Here is a 26,461-nt window from a genome sequence, read left to right as displayed (position 1 = left end):
TAAAAATGATTTCCAACGTCTTTATACGAGAAGCTATTATATAATACATATAAAATTGTATTAATTAATCCTCTACCACTAACCCTAGTTTACGGATAATATTTATTTATTAAAGAATAAAATAATTTTGAAACTCACATTGCTGATTGGATTTGCTCTTCTAATGGAATTAGTAATAATTTAAGTAAAAATAAAAACAATATGACAAGCAATATTTATTTATCACCCCCGTCGACTAGGTTGGACGTACGAACCTCATAATGCCTAAACCAACCTATAGCCTATTCTCTCCCAAAGCTCGGGTCATCAGGTATGAGCACAGATTCTGATGTCATCTTCGATGACCACGACTCTCTACCTAAATCAAAACAGGTGAATACACGACCACAACCATTATCCTCTAATGTTGCACAGATTGCTTAACAAAACCTTGTTATCCAAGAAAGACTCAACCGGACCGGACCGGACTGTAGAGGCACATAACAATCTCATCTCTTTAACTAACTAATTTGAGTCAGAAAAATCAATGGCGAGGAGTCTGGATGCATAATACGGGAGAACGGTCTACGAATGACAGTATAAAAGACATGGTTAAACAGAACCGAGTGCTTCTGATATTAAAATATGTCTTCCCACTCACCTAGCTTCTGTCGAGCTCGAGATGGTGCAGCCAACTTCTAACTACTAATCACCCACACAAGCCAATTGGCCAAAACAATATCTGCCCAATTCAATGCCTCCGCTGCCATCGGAACATTAAACAAAAAATCACCAAGCTGCTTGTTGCGGTTAGCAAACAAAAAGTAGGAAGTGCAGTCCCAATAATGCCTATACCCATATGTTCGAGTCTCAAATTTCCTATTACGGTATTGTGCAACACAATTTCGAAGGCATACACTCGAACAAGAATGGATGATTGTTACGTTGACAATATAATCATAATGCACTGAACATTTTGCACAAGACGTAAAAAGAAGCAAAGTTATTATCGGGATCCAAAAACATCAACCTACCATGCACCATCGATAGCTTTTCCTCGGAGAAGATGCAATCCATTTGTATAACACGGCCACTGGATGTAATCATCTATTGTGATGACATTCTTCTTCCAAACACAAATCAAATCCCAACCCAGCTGGCATTTGCTATATGCTGTTCACAACTTCAGATAGGAATTAGATCTAACATACATATAACCTTCAAGTAAAAAAAAAGAACAAAATATGGCTAAAGTATGAACTTTCCAAGGATCCAGGACATCCACATCTTTTAAAACCAAAATGCAATCTCAGATTGATCCTCCCGAGATAGCACGGAAATTCGCATAAGGGGGCAAAATGTTTTCAGTAACACCTAAGACATGAAAAAAATACATCATCTTCCTCATCAAAAGGGAAATTAATAATATAGAAACATCATCGAACACTTTTGACAATAAAAGAAAGAAACTCCATCATATCATATGGTTCTGGAAATAAAGCATCCCATTCTACTAATTGACTTTTGGCTACACCAAGTTCTCAAGGCACCATCCATATGAAATTGACTAAAGGACTAGTGAATCCGAGGCCAGGTAACACGAGCCAATGCATCAGAATGAACATAAGAAAATCAGTTTTTATCAGCTAGTATTGCGATAGTCCATTCCTTCTGAGGCCTGAAAAACAATAGAAAGAAAAGGAAGAAAAGAACCCTTGTTAATCGCCAGTATTAAATGAATCTCAGCAGAGGTTAACCATGCACGTAAGAAAATCAGCCTTTATCAGCTAGTACTTTTGCGATAGTTCCTCCCATAAAGGTGAGAGCTAGTAACGGATCTATCTCTGCGATCAGAAATTGAAAAAATAAAATAGAATAAGATCCTCAACAAAATGAATAAGGAAACAACTGAAATATCAGATGAGCAACTAAATAAGCAAATGGCAACAATATGAAACAGCATATTCATTTTTGATTCCACAGGAGGTTTACGAAGTTAACCAAATAACCACATATATATGGCAATCGAAAGCAAGTGACCAAAATTATTAAAAGCCCTATCTCAAGAATAGATCATGAATTTCAAACATCGTGATTTGACAGTCGAAACATAAATCAAAGAGATATAACTAAGCAGGTCACAAGCTGTCACTTGATTGACGGGATTAAATCAAGCATCTAGAAATAAAACAAAGAAATCAGTCATTGACATATAACATAATAGAACTTATATGATGCATATCACATTGTTCTCATTTCACATCCTGATATATTCGCTGTCCAGATGACTGTATTTTGCACCAAATTACTTTGCCATGGTCATCAGCGTCATTAATCAATTATCTAAAAAGTTACTTTGCCTCATTTTTTTTTTGATAAAAATGGGAGGCCTCATTAAAAACCCCCTTCATACCTTATGAAATATAAAATATTTCACAGGACATTGGAATGTGGAAAAGTGTCTCAAAGTTTTATTGAATATCAAAACCATAGTACATTAAGGTCAACATCATACACCATACGACTCCCACTAACATGCACACAAATGAAACCCCACAGGAGATAACACTAATTAAATACCATACCAATGCCACCTTAATCCCATCATTAATTTTTCCCTTTCAAACAATAGCACTACAAATTATGGCTAATTTTAGTTAACAAATATTGGTTTGTTTCATACCCCATAAAGAACTTGATCATGAGAGACAATGCAGATCTACAAAGAACTTACTGAAGAGAATTTAGCATATTAGTTGGATGAATTCTTACATCTATAAAACTTGGTATCTGCCAGGTTGAGTCCCGCCAGGAAGTTGTAAGGACTGGTGTGAGATGTCTTCCAGGACACGTTTCAGTTCTGCCTTAGCTCTCTTAACAGATAGCTCGGAAGGTCCCTCAATGAACAAGTAAAGCTTTCGTTCTCCTGGTCCTGGGATCCGACCAGGTGGGAAATACTGGCCCCTTGTAGTAATGGCAGCTCCGGTCCATTCCGATATTGGGCCCAGAGTTTCCTTGTGGGTAACCTTCCATCGAGCATTTTGGGGAAATTCATTAATCTCCAACTCGGCTTCATAATGTTCAGGCATAACATCAGCTTGAATCTTCGCTAAGTTATGCTGTAAATTGAGAGCAGCTTGCAGTGCAGCTTTTCGAGCAGCCTCTTCATTTGGAAGACCCGGCAACCCACTACCAGGAACAACTGCTGCAGTACTGGGCATTGACACACCAAGCACACCAGGAAGAGAAATAGGCAACACAGAATTAGGAAGCAGTTGAGCAGATGATAGAGGATTCTGCATCAAACCAGTACTAGCTTTGGAGGCAGCAGCCATGGCAGCTATCTGAGCAAGTGCTGTCTGCTGTGATATGTCACCACCTGCCTTCCGCACCCCTTCATCTTCATCTTCTGAATCTGACTTGTCTTCCTCAAACCCGTATTCTTTTGCTTGCGCTTTCTTTGCTGCTTTTCTCTTTTCATCTTCCTCTTCATTGAATTTAAAACCACTTCCACCATAACCTGTTCCGTGGGCCTGCTCAAGTCCCTGATTTACTTTAGCCATAAATCCATCAGCAAGAGCTTTCAGGTCATCAGGAACAACTTGCTCAGAGAGCTCTAAAGCTTTTACAAGATCTGGTGCATATCTTGCATCATCCTCAGAGATAAATGTGATAGCAAAGCCTTTCCTTCCAGCTCTACCAGTCCTACCAACACGGTGAACATAGTCTTCATAATGATTTGGAACATCAAAATTAATCACTAATTCGAGCTCCTTTACATCTAAACCCCTAGCTGCAACACTTGTTGCAATCAACAAATTGCAGACGTTGCTCTTAAAATCAGAAATGGTGGATTCTCGATCAGTTTGATCCTTGGCCCCATGAAGTGACAAGCAAGGATAACCATGTTTGAGCAAATCCCTGAACAAAGCATCACACTTTTCTTGGGTGTGGACAAAGATCAGAATTTTCCCCTTCTCATACCATTCACCGAGAAGTTCTAACAATCTTAGGAACCTTTCACTTTCTGGCCTCATCTCGACCAACTGAGTTATGTCCTTATTCACAACACTTCTCCCACCAACCTGTATTTCAACAGGTTTATTCAATACTTTACGGGCCAAAATCTCGACCTGGCGAGGGAATGTGGCAGAAAATAGCACAGTTTGGTGATCAGGTCGAATATTTTGAACAATTCGAGTAATTTGAGGTTCAAAACCCATATCAAACATTCTGTCAGCTTCATCCAGAACGAAGTATGTCACTCTACGCAGATTGCTAATTTTCCCCCCACTAGTACAAAGTATATCAATCATCCTACCTGGAGTACATACAACAATCTCTGTTCCCCGCTTTAATTCACTAATCTGCTGGGCAACACCAGAACCTCCATAGACAGGAACACATCTGATTCCCATTGCCTTGGTAAACTTCTTTATGTCACTGTGAATTTGCTGGACAAGCTCCCTTGTAGGTGCCATAATGAGCCCAATAGGTCCATCTCCAGCTACTACAGGTGGCTGATCTTTAATATGCCTTAACATAGGTAGCACAAAAGCTAGGGTTTTACCAGAGCCGGTTTTTGCTACGCCAATGCAATCTCGACCACTCATAATTATGGGCAGCGCCTGAGCTTGAATTGGCATTGGCTTCTCATAATTGAGCTTCCTTATTGTTTCTAATATTTTACTTGCGAGTCCAGTTTGATGCCAGGTTTTGATTGGTTTCGGCACATCCTTTCCATGTAACTTCAGTTCCAATTCCTTCCTGTAAGCAGCCACTTCCTCAGGTGTCATTCTAGAGATCTCCTTAACTTCAATATAGAAATTTTTCCTGAAAGGTTTATAATCAATCTTTGTGTGGTCAACAATCGATAGCTTCTCAGCTTTTGTCTTCTTTACCCTTTTCATAAACTCATCATCATCTTCATCTTCTAAATTCTCTTCGACATTTTCAATATCCCCGTAATCTGAATCCGAATCTTCCCCAGGAATGATTCTCCCAAGTGCCTTGTTCGAGCCTTTCTTTGGCTGCTGCAGTCCACCATTACTCAAGCCATCTTTTTTGTCATTCTTCAAGTTCCCATTATTACCACTAGGAGGAGGATCAACAACTGCAGTACTTAGCTTCTCAACTTCAGGTAACACCATTAAATTCATAAAAGCATCTAATGGATCAATTTCATCTTCATCCACAGCACCCTCATTACCCCCATTTTGGTCGACAACCATTTTATCTTTTCCATCCTCAGAATTACTATCTTCAACCATCGCATCTCCAATTTCCTTACCATCTGGCTTAGATTTCTCGTTATCATCCACATCCATATCTGTCTCTGGTTTCATTGGAGATCTGGCTTCATCGTCATCCGATTCCCCTTCGAGAGTCCAAGCCTTACCAACCTTAGGCTCCTCCTCCTCCACAGCATTCCCTTCCCCGCGTTTTTCTCTCTCTGCCTCTTCCTTCTTCCTCCTCAACTCTTGCCATTCTTGAACCCTCCTCCTCCTTTTCTCCATCTCCTCATCCAATTTACGTTGTTCGTCTTCCATCTCCTCCTCCCTACTTTTCTGCCCCTTCTCTGACTCTTCTATGCTGCTCTTTTTCCTAACCGGACTCTCTCCTCTATTTGATTTGCTCTCCTTCTCCTTATAATCATTATTACAGTCATCATCATCATCCTGCTCCCTCCTTCGACGTTTCCTATTTTGTTCTTTCTCCTCCTTACTATCATCACTGTCATACTCCCTCCGCTTCTCCCTTTCCCTTAACTTCCTTTCTCTTTCTCTTTCCCTTTCCCTCTCCCTCTCCCTCTCCCTCTCCCTCTCCCTCTCCCTCTCCCTCTCCCTTTGTTTTTCCCTTTGCCTTTCCCTTTCCCTTTCTCTCTTCTCCCTTTCTCTTTCCCTTTCACGCTTCTCCCTTTCCTTCTCCCTAGCTCTTTCCCTCTCCCTCTCTTTCTCCCGTTCCCTGTCTTTCCTTTCCCTCCCTCTTTCACGGTGTTTTTCTTTCTCCCTCTCCTTCTCTCTATCGGAATCACTGCTCTTCTCTCTCTCGGAACGACGCCGTTCTCGGTATTTTTCTTTTTCCCTCTCCTTTTCTCTGTCGGAATCACTGCTCTTCTCCTTCTCAGAACGACGCCGTTCTCGATGCTTTTCTTTGTCCCTTTCTTTTTCTCTATCCGAATCACTGCTATTATCCCTCTCAGAACGACACCGTTCCCGATGCTTTTCTCTGTCCCTTTCCTTTTCTCTATCGGAATCGCCGCTCTTCTCCATCTCGGAACGACGCCGTTCTCTATCCTTATCCCTATCTCTCCTCTCACGATGCCTCTTTTTTTCTGAATCTTCCATTGCCCAGAAAACCAGAAAAATAAAATCAACTCCTAAGGCTATAAACAGAACAAACAGAATATATAAAAAAAATTAGGGATTTGCAAATAAACGGAGCGAATCGAATAATTAATGCTAAAAGAGAAAAAAAAAAGAAATTATAAACAAAAAATTATGAACATTGTGAACTGGACTCACCACTTAGTTTCTTCAATGCACGAACACGATTCCCCTGTCTTTGCTCTCTCTGCGTTATGCGTAAGGGAATTGATTTTCGTTTTTTCCCTTTTTAAAAACATTTTTTACGGTAAACTACAACACTAGCCCCTAATTTGTGTATTGATTTGGTACTAAATTTTAGAACTTTAATTTTAGAACTGAATTTTAATTTGTATTTCAATTTGATCATTAAGTCATTAAATCGTTAACTATCGTGATAATGTGGTTGTTTCTTCTTCTTCTTTTCTTACAAAAAATTACCAACTCCTCTCTGGTCATTGTTGTTAGTCAATTGTTAATCGTTATCAATCACCATTTATGATAAGATTGATACTAGAATTTTCATATTTCACTCATATTTCTTCTTTTCGGATTGATTTTTCACAAAATTTACTTAAATCAAAGAAGATTCATCTAGATATACATATATTGCTCTAATATCCTCTGATAATCGTCTAATAAAATTGATTTTAAGGTAAATTATTCGTGTTTTTAAAATTTCCACAAATTCCAAAAAATGATGTCTTTTATGTTTAATTTCATGAATTTTAAATATGTTTTAAGAAAACTTGAGCCGATAAAATGATAAAAGACATCAAAAATGACAATTTTGACGAAGAATGTGATAAGATAGAATACAAAATGTTTTTATCTTCTACATTGCATCAAACTATTACGTCATCACATATTTGCAAATTTAATGGCCCAATGAAATAGTTAAAATATAAACCAAAGTTCAATGTTAAAATCAAAATATTTTATAGTTTAATATTGAATTCGATAAATAACTTAAAGTTTAATGACTAATACTGTAGTTTTCGCTTCAATTTATATATGGCTGACATCTGAGCAGGTCTTGAATTTTAAATCCAAACAATAAAGTGGCGTTTGGTTCGCTGGAATGTTTATGAGGGAATTGAAATATGTGAAGAAATTGGAATCTGTCAGGAATTGAAATCCAATTCCATATTCTGTTTGGTTGGCAGGAAATAGAATTGGAATCCAATTCAATATTATGTTTGGTTCGCAGACATGTCAAATAAATTTGATTTTAGTAATGTAAAATGATAGAATTGCCCTTTTTATTTTTTACTTTATTTTAGTTTGTTTTACAACTTACATGTAGTAATATATTATAAAAATTTTAAAAATATTAAATTTTTATTTTATTGATTGATTATTCATTTCAATAAATTATAAAAATCATGCTAATAAACATCATAAGTTAAAATCATCGCAATCAAAATATGTTAATAAGTTACCAAAAGATAGAGCAATATTTCGATACATTCCAATCGGAGTATGTTAATTAGTTACCAAAAAATATACCAAAAACTATTTTTATTCAATATATGAATTAGAAACCCGACCCGACACGATACAAAATAATAAAAAAATTATTTTTATTCAATAAAAATATTAACTTAATTGAAAAAAATTATATATAGAGGGGTATTATTGTAATTATTCCTAAATATATAAGGTAAAATTATATATTTTTTCGGGTCGGTCCGGTTTTTTTCACCCTAAACCTGAACCGACCCGAATATCACACTTAAAAAACCCGACCCGAATATCGCACTTAAAAAACCCGACCTGAACAAAATAAAGTTTCACCCGACCCGACCCGAATATATGAATTAGAAATCCGACCAGACCCGACCCGAAATAATAAAAAAATATTTTTATTCAATAAAAACAGTGACTTAATTGAAAAAAATATATATATAGAGGGGTATTATTGTAATTATTCCTAAATATATAAGGTAAAATTATATATATTTTATGGTCGAGTATTTTTCACCCTAAACCCGAACTCGACCCGGCCCGAATATCACACTTAAAAAAACCGACCAGACCCGACCAAAATAAAGTTTCATCGACCCGACCCGAATATATGAATTAGAAACCCGACCCGAAATAATAAAAAAATATTTTTATTCAATATATGAATAAGTTACCAAAAGATTGATAATGATAATATGATCAAATTTCAATTCCCTTCAATAAGGGAATTGAATTCAATTCATTCTTTGATGGAATTCGCTTTCCCTCATTTAATTTCCCTCATTTAATGGAAAATTGAAGCCATGAGATATTCCAATTTCATTGGAAAACTTGAATCAAACATGAGAAAGTGGTAAAATTGAATTTCAATTCCCCCAATTCTAAGAGATTTCATCCAACCAAACGTCACCTAAATCTATAGGGCTCGAGAATATTTTTTGTTTTGGGCTGAGCTCTTGCCATCTTTTGCTTGTGCTCCTTTTTCTTGTTTTATTTAAATGTGTTTTTTATCGAAATATATGTTGGAGATGTTAAAAATATATAAAAAAATAAGTGTTTAAATTATATTCAAATTTAACTTTAGATGCTTAAAAATTTTTTAACTAAAAATATATATCTAATGTTTATAACATTAAACTTTTTGATGCCTATCCCGTAATAGATTGTTAAATTTAACCATTAACTGACACATGTTATTTTAATATTTTTTAAAAATTTTATTTTATAAAAAGGTAATAATATTATTAATTTAAAAATAAATAAATGTCTGAAATTACAGGGAAAAAACTCAAAAATTCCTCATTCCAACTTCCATATCAGCCGTGTCAATCATTATCGGCCGCCTTTGCCATCGTCGAACAACCACCCACTTCTCCACTACTGATCATCCTTTTTGTTATCATCCCAATCTTCTTAATCCACAAAATCCTAAACTTAAATCAGTAACCCTGATCCAAAATCTTTAACTCTAATCTCAAAAATATTAGATTATTTTTCTGTTTTTGCAGAAGAGAATGATGCTACGGTAGAAAGAGAAGCGGTGATGACGACGAGAACAACAGTGACAACTGATAAAGGTGGTAATAGGAGGAAGGGGTGAAGGGTTTTGGATTTAAAAATAAAAATAAAAATTATAAATATCACACATATCACTTAATATTTTTTTAACAATTTTTTTAATAATTGACACTTAAAATTGTAAAGAAAAAACATTAAACACTTAATTTTAACAAAAAAAAAATTCTTTAAACACTTAAAATTAATTATAAATATAATTTAGATATTTATTTTTACATTAATACTTCTAGAAATATCACATTATATGTGACAGTACGTCAGTATCTTTAAGGTTATCATAACTCGTGCTAAAGAAAATGAAGAAATCTCAGATTGTAATAAAAAATTTTATTTCACTATCAATTAATTTTTCGTACTTTTCGTTTGGTTTATTTTATTCTAACTAGACAAAACATAATTTTAATAAATAATGTATTTTTAAAATAATTATTTGGTATAGAAGGAATAGGGAGTAAAACCCTAACTGAAATAGTAAAACATATTGATTAATCATGAGAATAAAACTTATTAAAATGAAAATTGCATTACTCAGGAAATAGTAAAACATACTGATTAATAATAATACATAAAATTCCAGTTTACGGTTCTGGCATGAATTATTATTTCCTTAAAAAGCTCTTACTATGGAACAGATCCTCTACCTTCTGCATTCCCAAACAACAGCGCCTGCAAGTACTCTTGAATCAGATCTTAGGCATTCTTCTTCACCTCAGCAGACTTTATAATGTCAATGAACTCCGGCTGCAGATAATACGACATAAAACAATAAGAACGAGCCTGAAATAGAACAGAAGGGACAACGACAAGGAGAGGAGAAGGAACGATAGTGTTTACCTTGAGTGAAGCTCCACCAACCAAGAAACCATCGACGTCCGGCTTAGCGGCTAGTTCCTTGCAGTTTGCAGCGGTGACGGACCCTGAAAATAATCAGGCATCCAGTTCATAACAAAGGGAAGAAATGGAGAAGAAAACAATGCTCGAATTTTGATATTCTATTCCATCAAAAAACCATAATGAGAGTCATGTCAGTTGATCTACTCAAGATTTCTCTTTGAACCAAGATGGGGAACCGAGATGCTGTTAGAGCTGAATGCAGTACCCTAGTGATTTCTTACTTAAACCTCGTAATCTAAACGCCGATAAGCTTTGGTTCCTTCACCCTACACGAATCTAAGGTTAAAATCATAACAATGTTATTTTAAGACTGCATCTTGGTCAACTTGCTTTGAATGAGATCATTGACCATGCTAACTCATGTCGACAGACAAGCTCAGTCTAACCTTGCAGCCCTTGCTTCTTTAAGGCGGATCCATGAAAGTCAAAGTACATAATAATTATTAGAGGCAAGAGTAAACGGATAATGTGAAATACCTCCATAAATAATACGGGTTGATGCAGCAATATCAGGACTGACGTTAGCTTGAAGCCATTTCCTCAACTCAGAATGAACCTATCAGAAAGGAAAATCATGTACAAGACAATCATCATCGTCCCAAGAAATTAAACGGAAATTATGACCTAAGAAATATAAATTGTATACATCATAAAAGCAAATAAAAAACAAATTACAATACGGTTCTAAAATAAAAACACCAAACTTACTTCCTGAGCTTGAGCTGGAGTAGCAACCTTTCCAGTTCCAATAGCCCACACGGGCTCATAAGCCAAAACAACATCTTTCCAGTTTGATATTTTTGCTGCAATTGGGAATTACAGAGGAAACCAGCCATATGCATTAGATTTTGTAGCAGTTAGCAGTCAAATAAGTGATGCAAAAGCATCATTTGTTAAAAAAGCACGGTGAGCAACGACTTACTTTCACATGAAGATCAATGGAATACAATCATACACAGACAACATTTTGAAAATAAAAGAAAAAAAACATCTGGCACTAGATAAATATGCAGGCGGATGCAAAAACTAAAAACTTGATAAATATGCATCAACAAGCCTTATATGACAATGAGTACAATGCAGAAAGACATGAAATATTTTATAATGTTTACATGTTCAAAATAGACTTCTCTCAAGAGAAGTGAGAATAAGTCATTCAAACAAATCATCAAAAAAATGCATTTGATATAGAACAAAGATAGCATCTAAATAATTAATGAATGCTAGCAAGTAGCAACACTGAGTAACTAACAGGGCCTCATACATTGACATATATATTTATATACAATACTCACCAAAACAATTACACAATGGCTTTATAAATGTAATGAAGGAATTAAAATGGATACCTGCAATTGCTTTAGTTTGTTCAGCAACAACCGCCACAGTGGATCCTGCTTCACGTTGCTCAAGTGTTTCCCCAATACAAGCTATCACCTTCAAGCCTTGAGAAAGTGCATAAGCAACCTTATCCGCAACGAACTAAAACCAAATAACCAAAATTGCAAGTAAACAATATGCTGAAAGTTTAACTCACAGGCAAAAATGAGCAAAATTCAAACTATAGTTATCAATAAAAATATAACAGATGTATTAATAGTCTGATCAAACAAAACTTACCTCATTTGACTCCTTCAAAATAAGTCTCCTCTCAGAATGACCCATAATAACCCAAGGAATGCTCAAATTGACTAGCATCTCGGCACTGAGAAATAAACAGGAATTTATAGCTTAAGGAAACTAATGGTTGTATCAAATTTCATTCAAGTGAAGCATTTGACCAATACACATTTAAATATATTTATATATACATGCGCACATGCTTTCTTTGACTGCCAATATTATATTTGTTTGTAGGAAACAGAAAACTGACACAAAAAGTTTGCTTAAGCAACAAAGAGAACAATATCTTAGCCGAAGAAAAAAGTGCAAGCAGATTAGACAACAAAATAAAATTGAATGAAAGATTAAAAGGAAATTAATGGTGGAAAGGAAATGAGGGCCTACCTAACCTCACCAGTGAAAGCACCTCCTTTCTTCACCCAACAATTTTGTGCAGCAACATGAAAATCAGGCCTTAGTGAAGTTTTGACCAAAGGAAGGAACACAAATGGAGGGCTAACCACAACCTCTGTATAAGGATAGCATATTACCCCGAATTAGCCATCCACTGTATCATCCCTTTTGGGTTTTGATAACAATAAAAGAGAAACTAATTGTAGCAAAGAAAAGAACAAGTACAACAAAACAAGAGGCAAAACACAACTGATCTAATTAAAAATCCAATGCTTATTAAGGAAATCAGTAAAGAAAAAGAACTGCTAGGTAAAGGTATAATTAAATTAAATCCCAAAGAAAACTGAGAAAATAAAAAATGGAATAAAGTAGATACTCTATATTTCAATAATGAAGGCTTCAAAACTGCAGTATGTTATAGAAACTCGAAAAAAGAAAAGAACCTGTAGTACAACAAATCAAATTCAAAGAAGAAAAAAAAAATTAATGCTACATTTGGGAACATGAATTTCTTATAAAATGTGAGAAAAATTGAACTGCATAATGTTTAATTAATCAAAATTCGATATGATTATTTTTCTAAAGGTACAAAACATGATCCTCAAATTCACAAATTACTGAAAGTATTTCAGATTCACTTCTGAACAGTGAGTAATCCAACAAATTCATAACTTCGAAAAACTATTCATGAATTTTACATTTTAACGAGCTCTATTACACGATTTATTCTATTTTTGAATTTTAAATCCATCATTTGAAATCCAAACATCGAAATTCAATTAAAATGATTTTTAAAAAAAGATTAAGCCATTAGCTTACCAACAACATCCTGAGAAGGCACCTCTCCAGCATTCAAAGTACTCACGATCTTATTCACTTCTTCAGTAGTTCCATTCTACCAAAAAAAATTCATTGCTTCAAATTAGACATCAGAATATTATTGAAGATCTATCATGAAACTAATAACTTTTTCCTAATACAATGAAATAAAAATAATCGCGTAAATCAAACATTGATTTTCCTCGGAACCAAACAGAAAATAGATCAAGAGATACTATCTCGATCAAGGTATTGACATTCTCCCAAAAAAAAAATCAAAAATGAAATGAAAAATGAGAAGAAAAAACTCACGCATTTCCAGTTTCCGCCGACGAAGAACTTCCTTCCCATATTTAATTTTAATTTTTTTCTCCTCGACGATCACGAATATCACCGGTGCTCTCGAAATAGATTTTTTTTGGGGGGGGGGATAATTGAAATTGATTTTTGGCCTTGGCTTTAATGACGCCTTCTGGATTGATATATAAAGGAGAAGGAACTTGGTACTCATATGGAAGTACTATTATATCCAATAGATTCGGATATTCTTGGAAGAGATTAGGGGTAGCTAAGTAAAATAGAACGTCGGATCGGGCTTTCGGATCTCTGAGGCGGGTGTGTCGTGGGACCCACAGGATTAGGTGCGAAATCAGGTGAAGCCTGAAGAAAGTGTAGAGGCCACGTCATCACCTGAGAGGTTAACATTAAACTTCCACCACCCAAATACTCGTTCCTTTTTTGCGTCATGGTTCATGCGCGACTAACATTTTTTAAAAATTGGCTTTATTTTTATTTTTTATATATGAATCTTGCTAGACTATCTATTAAAATATTTTTTAAAACATGAGAAAGAGGTTAATTTAAAAATCATTGTAAAAAATAATATTAAGAAAATAATCATAATACGAAATAGATAAAATTATCTCTAAGTAAATATGATTTTATTAAAGTCAACTTCTATTGAGATAAAAAAAATGTTATAAAAATTATTTGTAAGAGCTCGTTACTTCTTTAGATATAATACATACATTTTTTTATTGTTATGAAAATTGTCCGTAATCGTTGTTAATTTTATTAGAGTTATTTGCGGTTGTTGATAACTTTATCAAAATCATATGCAATTGTTGACAATTTTAGGATAGATAAAATAAAGACTAAATTGAATAGAAAATCAAATTATTACAAAATGATCATTAAATTTGTTTACTTACAAAATAATCTTTAAACATATTTAAATATATCACTATTTTATATAGTACAATGACAATTTTGTAATAATTTGATAAGTTTAATCATCATTTCATAACTTTTAAAGTTTCAATAACTAAAAAAAATCATTTTAACATAATTAGTGACCATTTATGTACTTTACTCTAAAATGATTAATGTGTTTTAATTGCATCCAATCAAATTGATAAAGTACTTGAATTATGTAAAAATGACTTTTTTTTTGGTCGATTACCTTTTAAATGTTACAAAATAATTCTTAAATTATTTAAACAGTTACAAAATGATTATTAAAATTTATCAAATTATTATAAAATTAAATCATTTTGCCGAAAAGTTGGATTCTAAGAGTGGCTGTGAAGAAAAAAGTCATCAAACTATTTGTAGAAAACATTTACAGACTTGTGGGGGAAAAGATACATACAGTTCAAAAGTTGGGTTATTCTTTAGGAATCCAAATAGCTCTTCAGTGGACAGCCTTAATACAGCCTACCAGTGCACTTAGAAGAACCACAATGGCAAACTTTGTTTCTTACCTTACCATTCTGGTCATGTACCTGGTCAACCATGTAATTGTAATGAAAAGTCAACTCTTGCAAGGAAGGGATATTCTCGGCGGCAAACAGCATTATGTGTGGGATTCTCTTGTCATCGTGATCATAAAGGACATTCTGTGCATACAAATTAGGTGAACAACTATGGTTTATGAATCTCCCCAGATTGCCCAACCGTGCGGCATCGATGGTGAAACCGCTGTCCGGCACAACTTGGGGAGAAGTACCTTAATGTGCATTCTGAATTAGTGTTGAAAGATCACTCCAAAGAGAATTGTCGTTGTAATGATTTCCTATATCGAGCAGATACTCGTCGTTCCCTGTTCTTTTTTCGGCTTCACCATCTTCGAGAAGCTCCCCAGCATACTCGCAGATAAAACTTCCCGAAGGGATAGAATTAAGGGATCGAACTCCCCAGCCCTTTGATTCTGTTTTGAAGATTTCGAATTGAAATTTTATGCCATGTTGACTGACTCTATTATAGCAAGAAGCAGGACACTTGCAAGCAGGACCACATTCATATACAAGGGACTTGATTTCAACAATGGCTCCATCATGGTTAAATGGGAGATCTCCTCCGTTTTTCATTACACACGAACATTTCCTAGATTGTGAACATCCATTTACACAATCGCAGCCTTTGGAAGGAAGAGGGCTGCACCAGTTAGGATGTATCATGGAGGTACATACTCGAATGGAGGAGGCTTTTCACCGTCTATGGCATTTATAGCACAAATGGGGATCATCTCCTTTCCTTGTGAAATGTCATGTACACAGAGCCCTTCTCGCTCTTTCGATTTCTTCACAACTTTCCCAGCAATCTCTGGTTGACCTGGAATTCTGAGCAGTTTAAATTTATAGACCAACTTCTGATGTGGTCCTGCTTCCTGCATAAACTCCTCCACCCTATAAAGTCCATCGTAAACATATGTCTTACTTCTACCTTTTGACAAACCAGACGGCCTTGTCTCGCCACGAATCACCCTCACCGGATTCTTTGCAACTATGCTATTTGCCAAAGCCAGATTTCCTCTTTCAAGCTTCTGGTCCTCGGGTTGCTTATGTTTTTGTGTCACTTTTCCTCCCTCACCCATGTACGTCAATACATCTGAGTTACCCAAGTCATCCTCATAGGACCCCGTAGCTATAATACTAGTAGCAATTCTCTTTGTACCTTGCTTTACATAATCTATACCACGTTGAGGATTGCGATGAAGGCCAACAATATTGAGCTCAATGAAGTATTGAAACTCGTCACCAACTTCAACACCAGGAACCAGTCCAATAATCTGTTCACCAGTGTTGACATATCTGCTATTCTCTTTGAGAACCATTGCAGCTCGGCAATCCACCCTTTTAATAAGCTTTCCTTCTTCCTGTAAGAGCTTTCAACAAAAGGCTTGGAATAGGCGTAACGTCTCTCTCACTTTGTTCCTACTAGTCGATGCACCATCAGGACATCCAGTACTGGTTCCACAAGGAGGAAGACTCGCATCATTACTATATGATCTTCGAGCAAAACTATCGTTTGTATACTGATCATCCCACTGGAACGAGTCTTTCTTATCATCAATAACCACTTGGCTGAGTCCTTGATGATCCCATTTCGTGGGAGAATTTTTCTTGTTCTTTCTCTTTCTTTTAGATGAGCCACCAGCAAGGTCATTCCTAGGAGAAGAAGCTTCATAAGCACCTTGCTTTCTCCTTTTTTCAGAATCTGGCTTCATCGGTTCAGGGCGAATTTCTTCTGCATATAGTCTAGATGCACGGCCTTCTAGAGCAATTACATCCTGAAAAGATTCTATCACTTGTTTCACATCAGTACAAATGGTCTTCTTGGAGAGCTTGTCTTTGTTTACCAATGTCATTGGTTTGATACCCTTGTTCGCTAGAGAGGTAAGCCATTTGATTCGCTCTTCTTCGTTCAGAGGTGGAGCATTTCCTCCACAAAATGGAGGGAAGTCTCTCGTGGAGGTGACTCTTTCCTGACGAAATACCACAATTTCTGAAGCTGCAGCATTCTGCAAACAGGAAATTTCGTTTAGCTTAATGTCACCTAGTAACTTCTTTTAGCTTAATGTCACCTAGTAACTTCTTTCATACTTAACCTTATCCACCCAACCAATCAAACAATAATGCTGGGTTTTATGACTCAGAATCTACCTGCCTCATTGCTTGCTCGCTTGGTCTATTGATCGGTGCAGCCAACCGTCCACACCCTGGCGGAAAATCCCGAATTAACATACTCTTTTGATGCAGCACTTCGAGTCATTTGTTGTAAACTACAAAAAATAAACATAGAGAAACAACATAAATATCATTTAACTGCTACAAAATAGAAAATTTAACAATAATTAACCCAATTCCAAGCATCCCTCAGAATGACTACTACCTGCAACCACCAGGTTATCAGAAACCACGGCTTCAATACATACGTGACAAATTGCAAAAACTGAAACTTAGAAAAGAAACAGATAATATCATTAAACTGCAATGAGCTGAAAGATTCGAAACAATTAGCCATGAATAACTAGGTATGGGCATGGATCGGGTTTGGGTCGGTTTTCGGCCAACCCGAAATTTTACATCCTTCACCCGACCCAATCCGAAAAATATATACCCTCCACCCGACCCGACTTTTTGAGATAAATCTGAATCCGACCCAACCCGACCCAAAATAATAAAAAAATTATTCAATAAAAACAGTGATTTAATTGAAAAAAAATAATATATAGAGGGTATTATTATAATTATTCTTAAATATATAAGGTAAAATTATATTTTTCGGGTCTGGTCGGATATTTTTCACCCTAAACCTGAATCCGACCCGAACATCCCCTTTAAAAAACCCGATTTGACCCGACCAAAATCCGATTAAAAAAACCCGACCCGGTCCATCGGGTTCGGGTCCCGTGCCCATCCCTATGAATAACTGTGTAACAGAGTGATGAAAATGAAAATAACCACTTCAATTCATAAAATGCACAAAATGGAACCAATAAAAAGCAACATAAAATTATCATTAAAATGCAATGAATTAAAGATTTTAACAAGAATTAACCTAATTCCCAATTTCTAACCATGGAAAAAAAGGTTAAACAGAACATGATAAAGAAAATGACATCTCAAGCTCATAAATCTATTTTCTCGTAAGCTCTTCAGCTCCTAACAACAATAATCAAGTATTTCAATATTTTAAGCTTTTCCTGTAAACCAAACAGCGCAAGTAAACTCAAATTTGGCATGCATCAAAACGGGAAAACAAAAGGCTACTACTACTTAAGCATGCAAAGAGATAGAGAGAATTCTTCATAATGTTAAGACTAAAAAACCACCAATAGATTCTTAAATTTGGATCAGAAGTGATGAAAACCTCGAGAAACTACGAAGAAATAGAGAGGAAAAGGGAAAAGTTTACCAGAAAATATTTGAGAAGAATAGTACAATAAAGACGATGAGAGGAGAAATGGACAGTTCCTGGTAGTCTGGTAAAGAATAAGCTGACAATAGATGAAATGGTTTAATTCTACCCTCAATCCTTGTGCTCATTGAACTTTTAAAATTTAATCGATCTATTTCTAATTTCAAATACTTTAATTCCTCCATTATTATTTTTTAAATCAAACGATTAAAAAAATAAAAAATATAGATTCAAAAGAAAAATATTAAGTTTAAAAAAACAAACACACATATATAAATAATAGCTAAGATTATAATTAAATTGAATAAAATTATCAGTGACGATTGTATGAAGTAAATTAAAGTTATAGGCCATATAATTAATAATTTAATATCTTGCATTAGAAGAGCTTAGTATAAAAAATTGTTTGAAAAGTAAATTAAAGTCTTAGATTATGTGAAGTCCATTGAATAATCGAGGGTATTTATGTTGTTTTATTTTGTATGAGTTTGAATCTCGACATTTATCTTAGAATGTAATAACTATATTTAAATAAAAGAAATTAGACTGTATAATTAACAACATAGTTAAAGTAATGAAATAAGTTAAAACAATTAAAATATATATATATATATTATAATTGAAAAAAGTTATCAATAATGATCCTATGAAGTAAATTAAAGACTTGGACCGTGTAATTAACAATTCAATATCCCACACTAGAAGAAACTCATATATACACAGATACAGCTCCTCTTTTGGTATTTTGAGGGGAATTTTTCTTAGGGTTAGGGTTCTGCATGGTTCACTCGTCGTCCCCGCCTTGGCGGGGGTTCAACTTTCTTTTCCGCCCTCTTGGGAGAGGCCGGATTATCCGGTTCCTGTGGAGTTTCAACAAGGGGAGAAGAAGGGACGGATTGATTCCCTTGAAGAGGTGGCTTCGCTGTTGTCGAACGCTGAAGAGAAGAATCCTTCCACAAGTATGGAAATTGAGGAAGAGGGCCATTTGACTGAAGTTTCTACTGCGAATAAAGAAGAAGAGATGCAAGTTAATACGGGAGTGCAAAACGAATCTCCAACTAAATCATATGCTGCTACCTTGGTTGGTGATCATGGAAACTCGTTAGGTAATACTGATTTAGGAGATGAAGATGTGGTTCTGCAAGAGGGGTGATGTGCAGGTGGATCGAAGTGGTACTTATCCCATAATCATAATTTCCAACCGCGTTCATGAATCCATTGACTACAATATGCTTTGTTCGATTATCGTTCGCCTTTTGGGTAAGACAATTGGGTATCGAATGCTTTTGAATAAGATCAAAATATTGTGATAACCACAATGCCGTTTCCAGTTAATCGATTTGGATAAGAGTTATCATCTGGTTCATTTGGAATTGGAGAGTGACTACACTCGAATTCTTACGGAGGGACCGTGGATGATTTTTGTATTGCAGCCTGGCACGCACCTTGATCACAGTGAGAAGCTTGTCAATTATAGTGACTTCATTAATAAGGAACTTATTCTGTTTTCCATAGCTGATCTTCAAAGGTCGATTCCTTCCATGGTTGATGGCCTGAAGCCTGGTCAGAGGAAAATCCTTTTCAGTGCCTTAAGAGAAATTTTGTAAAAGAGGCAAAGGTTTCTCAATCTTCAGGTTATGTTTCCGTGCATTCTGCTGACCATCATGGTGAGCAGAGTCTTATGAGTACCATTATTGGAATGGCTCAAGATTTTGTGGGTAGTAACAACATCAATCTTCTTCTTCCGAATGGTCAATTTGGTACTCGTAACCAGGTTAATTGATGTTCATCTTGGTTCTGACAACTGTATCAGTTCTGGCTATCACATCAATATCTTTACTATTTTCTCCACTATCTGTTGCTTTCACAGGGTGGCAAAGATGCAGCAAGTGCTAGGTACATATTTACCAGTCTTTCTTCTATTAATCGATACCTCTTTCCGAGGGAAGATGATGGCCTGCTCGATTACTTGAATGAAGACGGTCAATCCATTGAGCCTTCCTGGTAAATTCAACATCACAGTAACTAATACTTTGAATCGGAACAGCATATGCATGAAATTAATGCCTTCTGGGTTTTTAGGTATGTACCAATCATACTGATGGTTCTCGTCAATGGAAGTGAAGGAATTGGAACAGGGTGGAGCTTTTACATTCCAAACTACAATCCAAGAGATATGGTGGCAAATGTTAGGCGCTTGCTGAATGATGAACATATGGAGCCGATGCATCCGTGGTACAGAGGTTTCAAAGGAACTATTGAGCAAACTGCATCAAAGGAATTTGGTGTCACCTACACTATAACTGGAACAATAGAGGAGGTTAATGAGACCACACTTAAAATAAAGGAACTTACAATACGTCGATCGACTCAAGAATACAAGGAATTTTTGGAATCTATCATAACCTCAAATGATTCATTCATCAAGGTAGTTTTTGGTACTAAGAAATGACAGTTTCTGTTTATTAATTTATGTTTATAACTTCTCATAAAGTTGTGGCTTGTAGGAATTTAAACAATTCAGTGATGATAAAACTGTAGATTTTGAGGTCATCGTGACTGTGGAGAACATGATGTTGGCCGAGCAAGAGGGGTTGCTGAAGAAGTTTAAGCTAACAACAACAGTTAGCACAAGTAACGTGCACTTGTTTGATTCAAGAGGGGTGATTAAGAAATATGACACCCCGGAGGAAATTATGTGGTAAACTATTCCTTATTTTTTTAAGTAATAACTACGTTTAAAATGTTGCAACACTGACCTTAATTTGTGTAAATGCAGTTCTTGAGGAATTTTTTCACTTGAGGCTCGATTTTTAAGGCAAACGCAAGGTAAGGTCACTAGAGTTTTTTTTTTTTTTAGTTTATTGTAATATTTAGATTCAGATGTTGATTAAAAAATACATCATTTGCTGCAGAAACATGTATTAGATACTCTTGAACTGGAGTTGCTAAAAATGGATAACAAAGTTAGGTTTATTCTTGATGTTGTAAAGGGAGACATCATTGTGAACAATAGGACAGTTTGCTGCTCTCTTCCTTGTGCTGAAAGAGAAAGGTTTTACTCCTTTCCCAAATAACAAGAAAGTGGAGGAAATAGTCGTGGCTAGGGATATCAACGGAGAGGAGCCCGAGGAGAACTCTTAGTTTAGCCCTGCAGCAGTTAAACAGATGAGCATGGGATATTATGAACTAAACCTGATGATTGTTTAGCCCTTAAGAATAGTTCTAGACATGAAAATCTAAAGGGTGAAAACAGTGAATCTAGACCTATTCTGTTAGGTCAGGAAACAAAGAAAAAAAGCTCAGGGAATTCATTTAACAGCTCGGGTACTATGTCGCATAGACCTAAAATAGAGCTACCATTCTTTGAGGGGGTTAATCCTAAGGAATGGGTTCAGAAATGTCTGAAATATTTTTCCATTTGTGGTGTTCCTGTTGAGCAGAGAGTAGAGGGAGCAGAGAGTAGAGGTAGCTACTATGTATTTAACAGGCAAGGCTGAAATTTGGTTTGATGGGTATATTATGCAAAAACATCATGTTACATGGCATGAATTTGAGGCTAATCTATGTCACAGATTCAGTGATAGATCTTTTTCTGATATTGTAGAGGAGTTTACTAAATTGACTCAGAAAAGGACTGTAGAGGATTATCATAAGAAGTTTAAGGAGTTACAACTTCATATGCTCTTGCAGAATCCTACTTTGACTGAGGAATTTTTTGTGTCACTTTTTATTAGTGGACTCAGAGATAATATTAAGCATATGGTTAAAGCTTTAGATCCTAAGAATTTGTCTGAAGCATGTAAGCAAGCTAAACTCTATGAACTATCTGTGGAGTTTGAGAATAGAAGGTTGAGGCCTTCTTTTAAATCTCTGCCCTACCCAAACCCTATTACTGTTTCAAAAACATCTTCACTGCCAGTAACTACAAAACCTACAGCAACATCCATTCCTAAACAGAATCTTATTGAGTACAGAAGGCAGAACAATCTTTGTTTTAAATATGGTGAAAAATACCTCCCATGTCATCAGTGCAAAAACAGACAACTGAACATGATTACTGAGGAAATTGATATTTCTCCAGTAGAATTTTTGCCTACATACTCAGATCAGTCTCCACAAACAGAAGAAGAAACCTTAGAAATTTCTATGAATGCAATTACTGGTTCTATTGGTCATACTACATTGAGAATCTAGGGCACTATACAAGGAAAATCATTAAGTATCCTATTTGATAGTGGCAGTACACACAATTTCTTGACTCCTAAATGTGTTGATGCTAACATTCAGATTACTACCCCTCATCCTTTGGCTATCACTGTGACTAATGGCCAACAACTATTCAGTACTTCTAGATGCAATCAAGTACAGTGGCAAATGCAGAGACATACTTTTTTGCATGATTTTAGATTACTTAGATTGGGTGGAAGTGACATGGTTTTAAGAGTGGATTGGATGAAGTTATTTAGTCCAATACTAATGGACTTCAATATTATGATTTTGAGTTTTGATCATAAAAGAAAGAAAATTTGTATTCAAGGAAAATAACCCTCAAATGAATTGCAGCAAATTTCAGGGGATACATTACTAAAAAATAGTGCAGGGGATTATGATATTATGAGCCATATTGTCCTATTGATTATGGCAGGAGCTTATTCTTCTATTCCTATGGAACTACAACATGTATTGGAGAAATACAGCTCAATTTTTGCTGAACCTGAAGGCTTACCTCCTCAGAGGTCTCATGATCATTCAATTCCACTTAAACCTAATGCCACACCAGTTAATCTAAGGCCTTACAGATTTCCTCACAATCAGAAGGCTGATGTTGAAAAACAGATAACTACAATGCTTTCTTCTTCTGTCATTCAACCTAGCATGAGCCCCTTTTCCTCTCTCTGTCTTCTTATTAAAAAGAATGATGCCACTTGGAGGTTTTGTGTGGATTACAGACAATTAAATAGTCTGACTATTAAGAATAAGTTTCCTATTCCTATAGTGGAAGATTTGTTGGATGAGCTACATGGGGTTATTTATTTTTAAAAATTGATTTGAGGTCAAGCTATTGGCAGATTCGAATTAAACCAGAAGATATCTATAAGACTGCATTTAGAACACATCAAGGCCATTATGAATTTAAGGTAATGCCTTTTGGCCTTACTAATGCTCCTGCTACATTTCAGGCCCTTATGAATGAATTGTTTAATTCTTTCCTTAGAGAATTTGTTTTGGATTTCTTTGATGATATCTTGGTGTACAACAACAGTATGACAGACCATGTTGAACATTTACATTTAGTTTTGGAATTTTTGCAAAAGAACCAATTATTTGCAAAACTTTCCAAATGTTTTTTTGGGCAGACTAAAGTGGAGTATTTGGGCCATATTATATCTGCTGCAGGGGTGTCTACAGACCCTAGTAAAGTGAAAGCTATGCATAATTGACCCAAGCCTAAATCTCTTAAATCTCTTAGAGGATTTCTTGGTCTGACAGGGTACTACAGGCGATTTATTAAGAATTATGGCATTATTAGCAGACCATTGACACAGATGTTAAAAAATAATGGGTTTCAATGGAATTCTGCTGCTTATTCTGCTTTTGAGGATCTTAAGAAAGTTATGTCTTCTGCTCCAGTTTTAGCACTACCAGATTTTGCTAAGACATTTTATCTGTAAACAAATGCTAGTTCTGGGGGTATAGGGGTTGTTCTTTCACAAGAGGGAAGACCTATTGCTTATTTAAGTAAAACTTTAAGTCCTTTAAGTCCTAGACACTTAGTTCTATCTATTTATGAAAGGGAATATCTTGTTATTCTATTGGTTGTTTCTAAATGGAGGCATTATTTGGAGAGTAGGCCATTTGTTATTAAAACTGATCATGAATCATTAAAATTTTTGTTGGAGAATAAGTTAACTACCACTATTCAGAAGAAAGGGTTGACCAAGTTATTGGGATTAGACTATACTATTCAGTATAGAAAGGGGAAATCAAATGTAGTTGTTGATGCTTTATCTAGAACATGGGAGGATCAAGCTCATTGTTTGGCTATGGGAGTGACTGTTTTGGTTCCTACTTGAAGACAGCTATAAGAATGATTATATAGCTCAAAATTGGATTTCCATTCTAACTATTAATCCTCCTACTGACAATAAATGGAAACATTCTAAGGCTGTTCTTAGATATGATGGGAGAGTTTATATTGGAGCTAATGGAAGCCTTAGGTTGAAAGTTATACAGACTTTGCATGATTCTCCTCTAGGGGGACATTTTTTGGTGCAAACTACATATATAGGATTAGGTCAAATTTTTATTGGCCAAATCTTAAAGCTATGGTTAATACATATGTGAGATGTTGTGAAGTTTGCCAGCAAACTAAGGTGGAACATGTAACAAAACCTGGTTTGCTACAGCCCCTGCCTGTTCCTAATCAAGCATGGGAAATCATTACTATGGATTTTATTGAAGGATTGCCTACTTCCTTCAAGAAAAACTGTATTTTGGTAATTGTGGATAAATTCACTAAATACAACCATTTTCTGCCTCTATCTCATCCTTATTCTGCAGCAGAGGTTGCTAAGCTCTACCTAGACAGTGTTTATAAACTATATGGCCAGCCTAAAATGGCAATTTCTGACAGAGATAAGACCTTTACTAGTTTGTTTTGGAAAGAATTGATGAAACAATTGGGTACAAGGACATTGTTCAGCACTGCTTATCATCCTGAAACGGATGGACAAACAGAGAGGGTCAACCTGTGTTTAGAACAATATTTAAGGGGCATTTGTTTTTATCAGCCTAGATATTGGGCTAAATGGCTATCTGAGTCATAGTGGTGGTACAACACCACTTACCATACAACTTTAAAATTAACTCCTTTTCAAGCTTTATATGGGTACAAATCACCTATTATAGTTTGGTTAACAAAGTTCAGTCAGTTAGTGAAATTATGACTAATAGGGAGCATATAAGGCAGTTAATCAAGCATCAATTAGAATTAGCTAGTAACAGAATGAAGCAGCAGGCTGATAAAAGTATAACAAAAAAGGTTTTTCAAATTGGAGAATTGGTGTACCTGAAGTTGCAGCCATATAGACAGTCTTCGATTGCCCTGCGAAAAAATCTTAAGTTAGCAGCAAAATATTTTGGACCATACAAAATACTCGAAAAAATAGGTGAAGTAGCTTGTAGACTGGATTTACCTAATTCTTCGAGACTTCACCCTGTATTTCATGTAAGTCTTCTGAAGAGATTCATCGGGGATTCATCAGTGACTGCTACAGATCCTCCTGCCATAGACGAAGATGGTCAGTTGCAAATAAAACCCTTGAAAACTGTGGGAAGATGAATTGTAAATGGAAATGGAAAACCAGTCACTCAGCTTTTGGTTCGATGGAAAAACTTGGATGAATCGAATGATACTTGGGAAGATTATTCGTTTTTGCGTGGCCAGTTTCCTACGTTTGATCCTTGGGTCAAGGCTCGTCTCGTGGGGCGGGTATTGTTATAGTTGGAGAAGAAGACGAAGAACGAAGTAACGAGCAGGATTTGGGAATGGAGAAAGGAGGGTTAGGGATTCTGGAGAAAGAAGGGTTATGGATTCGGGAAAGTAAATTGGGGATTGAAATCAGAAAAGGAATTGAAAAACGAGGGGAGTTTAACTTATCTGATGAAGTGGAGGTGGGCTAAGGGAGTTTGGTACGAGATGGAGTGACCCAGTCAATTGGCCCAATAACTGAACAACACAAGGAATCAGTTTGTTAAGCAATTCAGTTATAGAAGATTGCCAGCTGGCATTACTAGATTTACCAGGATGAATTTGTAACTAAATAATACCTCTTGTGGAGCACATTTCTTCTCTATGATTTGAATGAATAAGAATTTCCTTTCTGTAATCCCTTTTCTTCTTCTTCTACAACCTTTTTTCTTCGATAATTTCTTCTCTTATCCTCAATCTACAACAATGTCTTTGTACAAATCTTTTGTTGATCGAAGCCTTCGTAATTTCATACCATTCGGCTGATCGCAATACCTTGACAAGACTATTGGTAGGCCTGTGTGATTTGTTAGGATTAATTTACTATCAGACGATCGTATCTATTTTTTATGTCAATCTACGAATTATAGTCTTCATAACCTTAGGC

General features: G+C 35.6%; 3 protein-coding genes and 1 pseudogene across 8 annotated transcripts; 1 reads left to right on the top strand and 3 right to left on the bottom strand.

Moving 5' to 3' along the window:
* Positions 1-1,337: 1,337 nt before the first annotated feature.
* On the bottom strand, positions 1,338-6,583 carry LOC120213306 (DEAD-box ATP-dependent RNA helicase 42-like). Of its 6 annotated transcripts, XR_005524786.1 has the most exons (7): positions 6,504-6,583; positions 6,200-6,364; positions 5,848-6,049; positions 2,752-5,751; positions 1,758-1,823; positions 1,639-1,657; positions 1,338-1,606 (listed from the first exon to the last, which is right to left on the bottom strand). XR_005524786.1 is itself a non-coding variant. In XM_039211478.1 (4 exons), the coding sequence occupies exon 2, from the start codon at positions 6,324-6,326 to the stop codon at positions 2,754-2,756; it is 3,573 nt and encodes a 1,190-aa protein (XP_039067409.1). In that variant the 5' UTR covers positions 6,327-6,364; positions 6,504-6,583; the 3' UTR covers positions 1,338-1,606; positions 1,639-1,657; positions 2,752-2,753. The 6 variants fall into 6 exon arrangements, 2 of the variants coding, with proteins under 2 accessions (XP_039067409.1, XP_039067408.1); XR_005524785.1 differs by having other exon boundaries at positions 5,848-6,364; XR_005524783.1 differs by having other exon boundaries at positions 2,752-6,364.
* Positions 6,584-9,925: 3,342 nt separating this feature from the next.
* Positions 9,926-13,597, bottom strand: LOC120213307 (triosephosphate isomerase, cytosolic-like). The gene is made up of 10 exons (XM_039211480.1): positions 13,564-13,597; positions 13,431-13,531; positions 13,119-13,194; positions 12,291-12,414; positions 11,904-11,988; positions 11,633-11,765; positions 10,992-11,086; positions 10,761-10,839; positions 10,224-10,306; positions 9,926-10,130 (listed from the first exon to the last, which is right to left on the bottom strand). The coding sequence occupies exons 2-10, from the start codon at positions 13,467-13,469 to the stop codon at positions 10,080-10,082; spliced, it is 765 nt and encodes a 254-aa protein (XP_039067411.1). The 5' UTR covers positions 13,470-13,531; positions 13,564-13,597; the 3' UTR covers positions 9,926-10,079.
* A 1,530-nt stretch (positions 13,598-15,127) lies between these two features.
* Positions 15,128-17,397, bottom strand: LOC120213433 (annotated as a pseudogene).
* A 2,480-nt stretch (positions 17,398-19,877) lies between these two features.
* Positions 19,878-21,843, top strand: LOC120213304 (DNA topoisomerase 2-like). The gene is made up of 5 exons (XM_039211476.1): positions 19,878-20,094; positions 20,191-20,324; positions 20,403-20,748; positions 20,828-21,013; positions 21,284-21,843. Exons 1-5 carry the CDS (start codon positions 20,002-20,004, stop codon positions 21,395-21,397), a joined length of 873 nt encoding a protein of 290 aa, XP_039067407.1. The 5' UTR covers positions 19,878-20,001; the 3' UTR covers positions 21,398-21,843.
* Positions 21,844-26,461: the final 4,618 nt, after the last annotated feature.

Source organism: Hibiscus syriacus, unplaced genomic scaffold, assembly GCF_006381635.1.
Source record: "Hibiscus syriacus cultivar Baekdansim isolate YM2019G1 unplaced genomic scaffold, ASM638163v2 tig00110020_pilon, whole genome shotgun sequence".
Lineage (NCBI taxonomy): Eukaryota > Viridiplantae > Streptophyta > Magnoliopsida > Malvales > Malvaceae > Hibiscus > Hibiscus syriacus.
The sequence above is the reverse complement of the archived record's forward strand: the minus strand, read 5'-3'. Positions and strand labels throughout refer to the sequence as shown.

What these genes read in the sequence shown, in the direction of transcription:
- LOC120213304 (XM_039211476.1), top strand. Translation starts at nt 20,002, where the DNA reads ATGAGTACCATTATTGGAATGGCTCAAGATTTTGTGGGTAGTAACAAC. An exon ending in AATTTGGTACTCGTAACCAG is followed by an intron (nt 20,095 to 20,190) that starts GTTAATTGATGT and finishes TTGCTTTCACAG; the next exon opens with GGTGGCAAAGATGCAGCAAG. An exon ending in AATATGACACCCCGGAGGAA is followed by an intron (nt 21,014 to 21,283) that starts ATTATGTGGTAA and finishes AAAATGGATAAC; the next exon opens with AAAGTTAGGTTTATTCTTGA.
- LOC120213306 (XM_039211478.1), bottom strand. Translation starts at nt 6,326, where the DNA reads ATGGAAGATTCAGAAAAAAAGAGGCATCGTGAGAGGAGAGATAGGGAT.
- LOC120213307 (XM_039211480.1), bottom strand. Translation starts at nt 13,469, where the DNA reads ATGGGAAGGAAGTTCTTCGTCGGCGGAAACTGGAAATGC. An exon ending in GCCTTCTCAGGATGTTGTTG is followed by an intron (nt 12,415 to 13,118) that starts GTAAGCTAATGG and finishes ATCCTTATACAG; the next exon opens with AGGTTGTGGTTAGCCCTCCA. An exon ending in GCTTTCACTGGTGAGGTTAG is followed by an intron (nt 11,989 to 12,290) that starts GTAGGCCCTCAT and finishes TTTATTTCTCAG; the next exon opens with TGCCGAGATGCTAGTCAATT.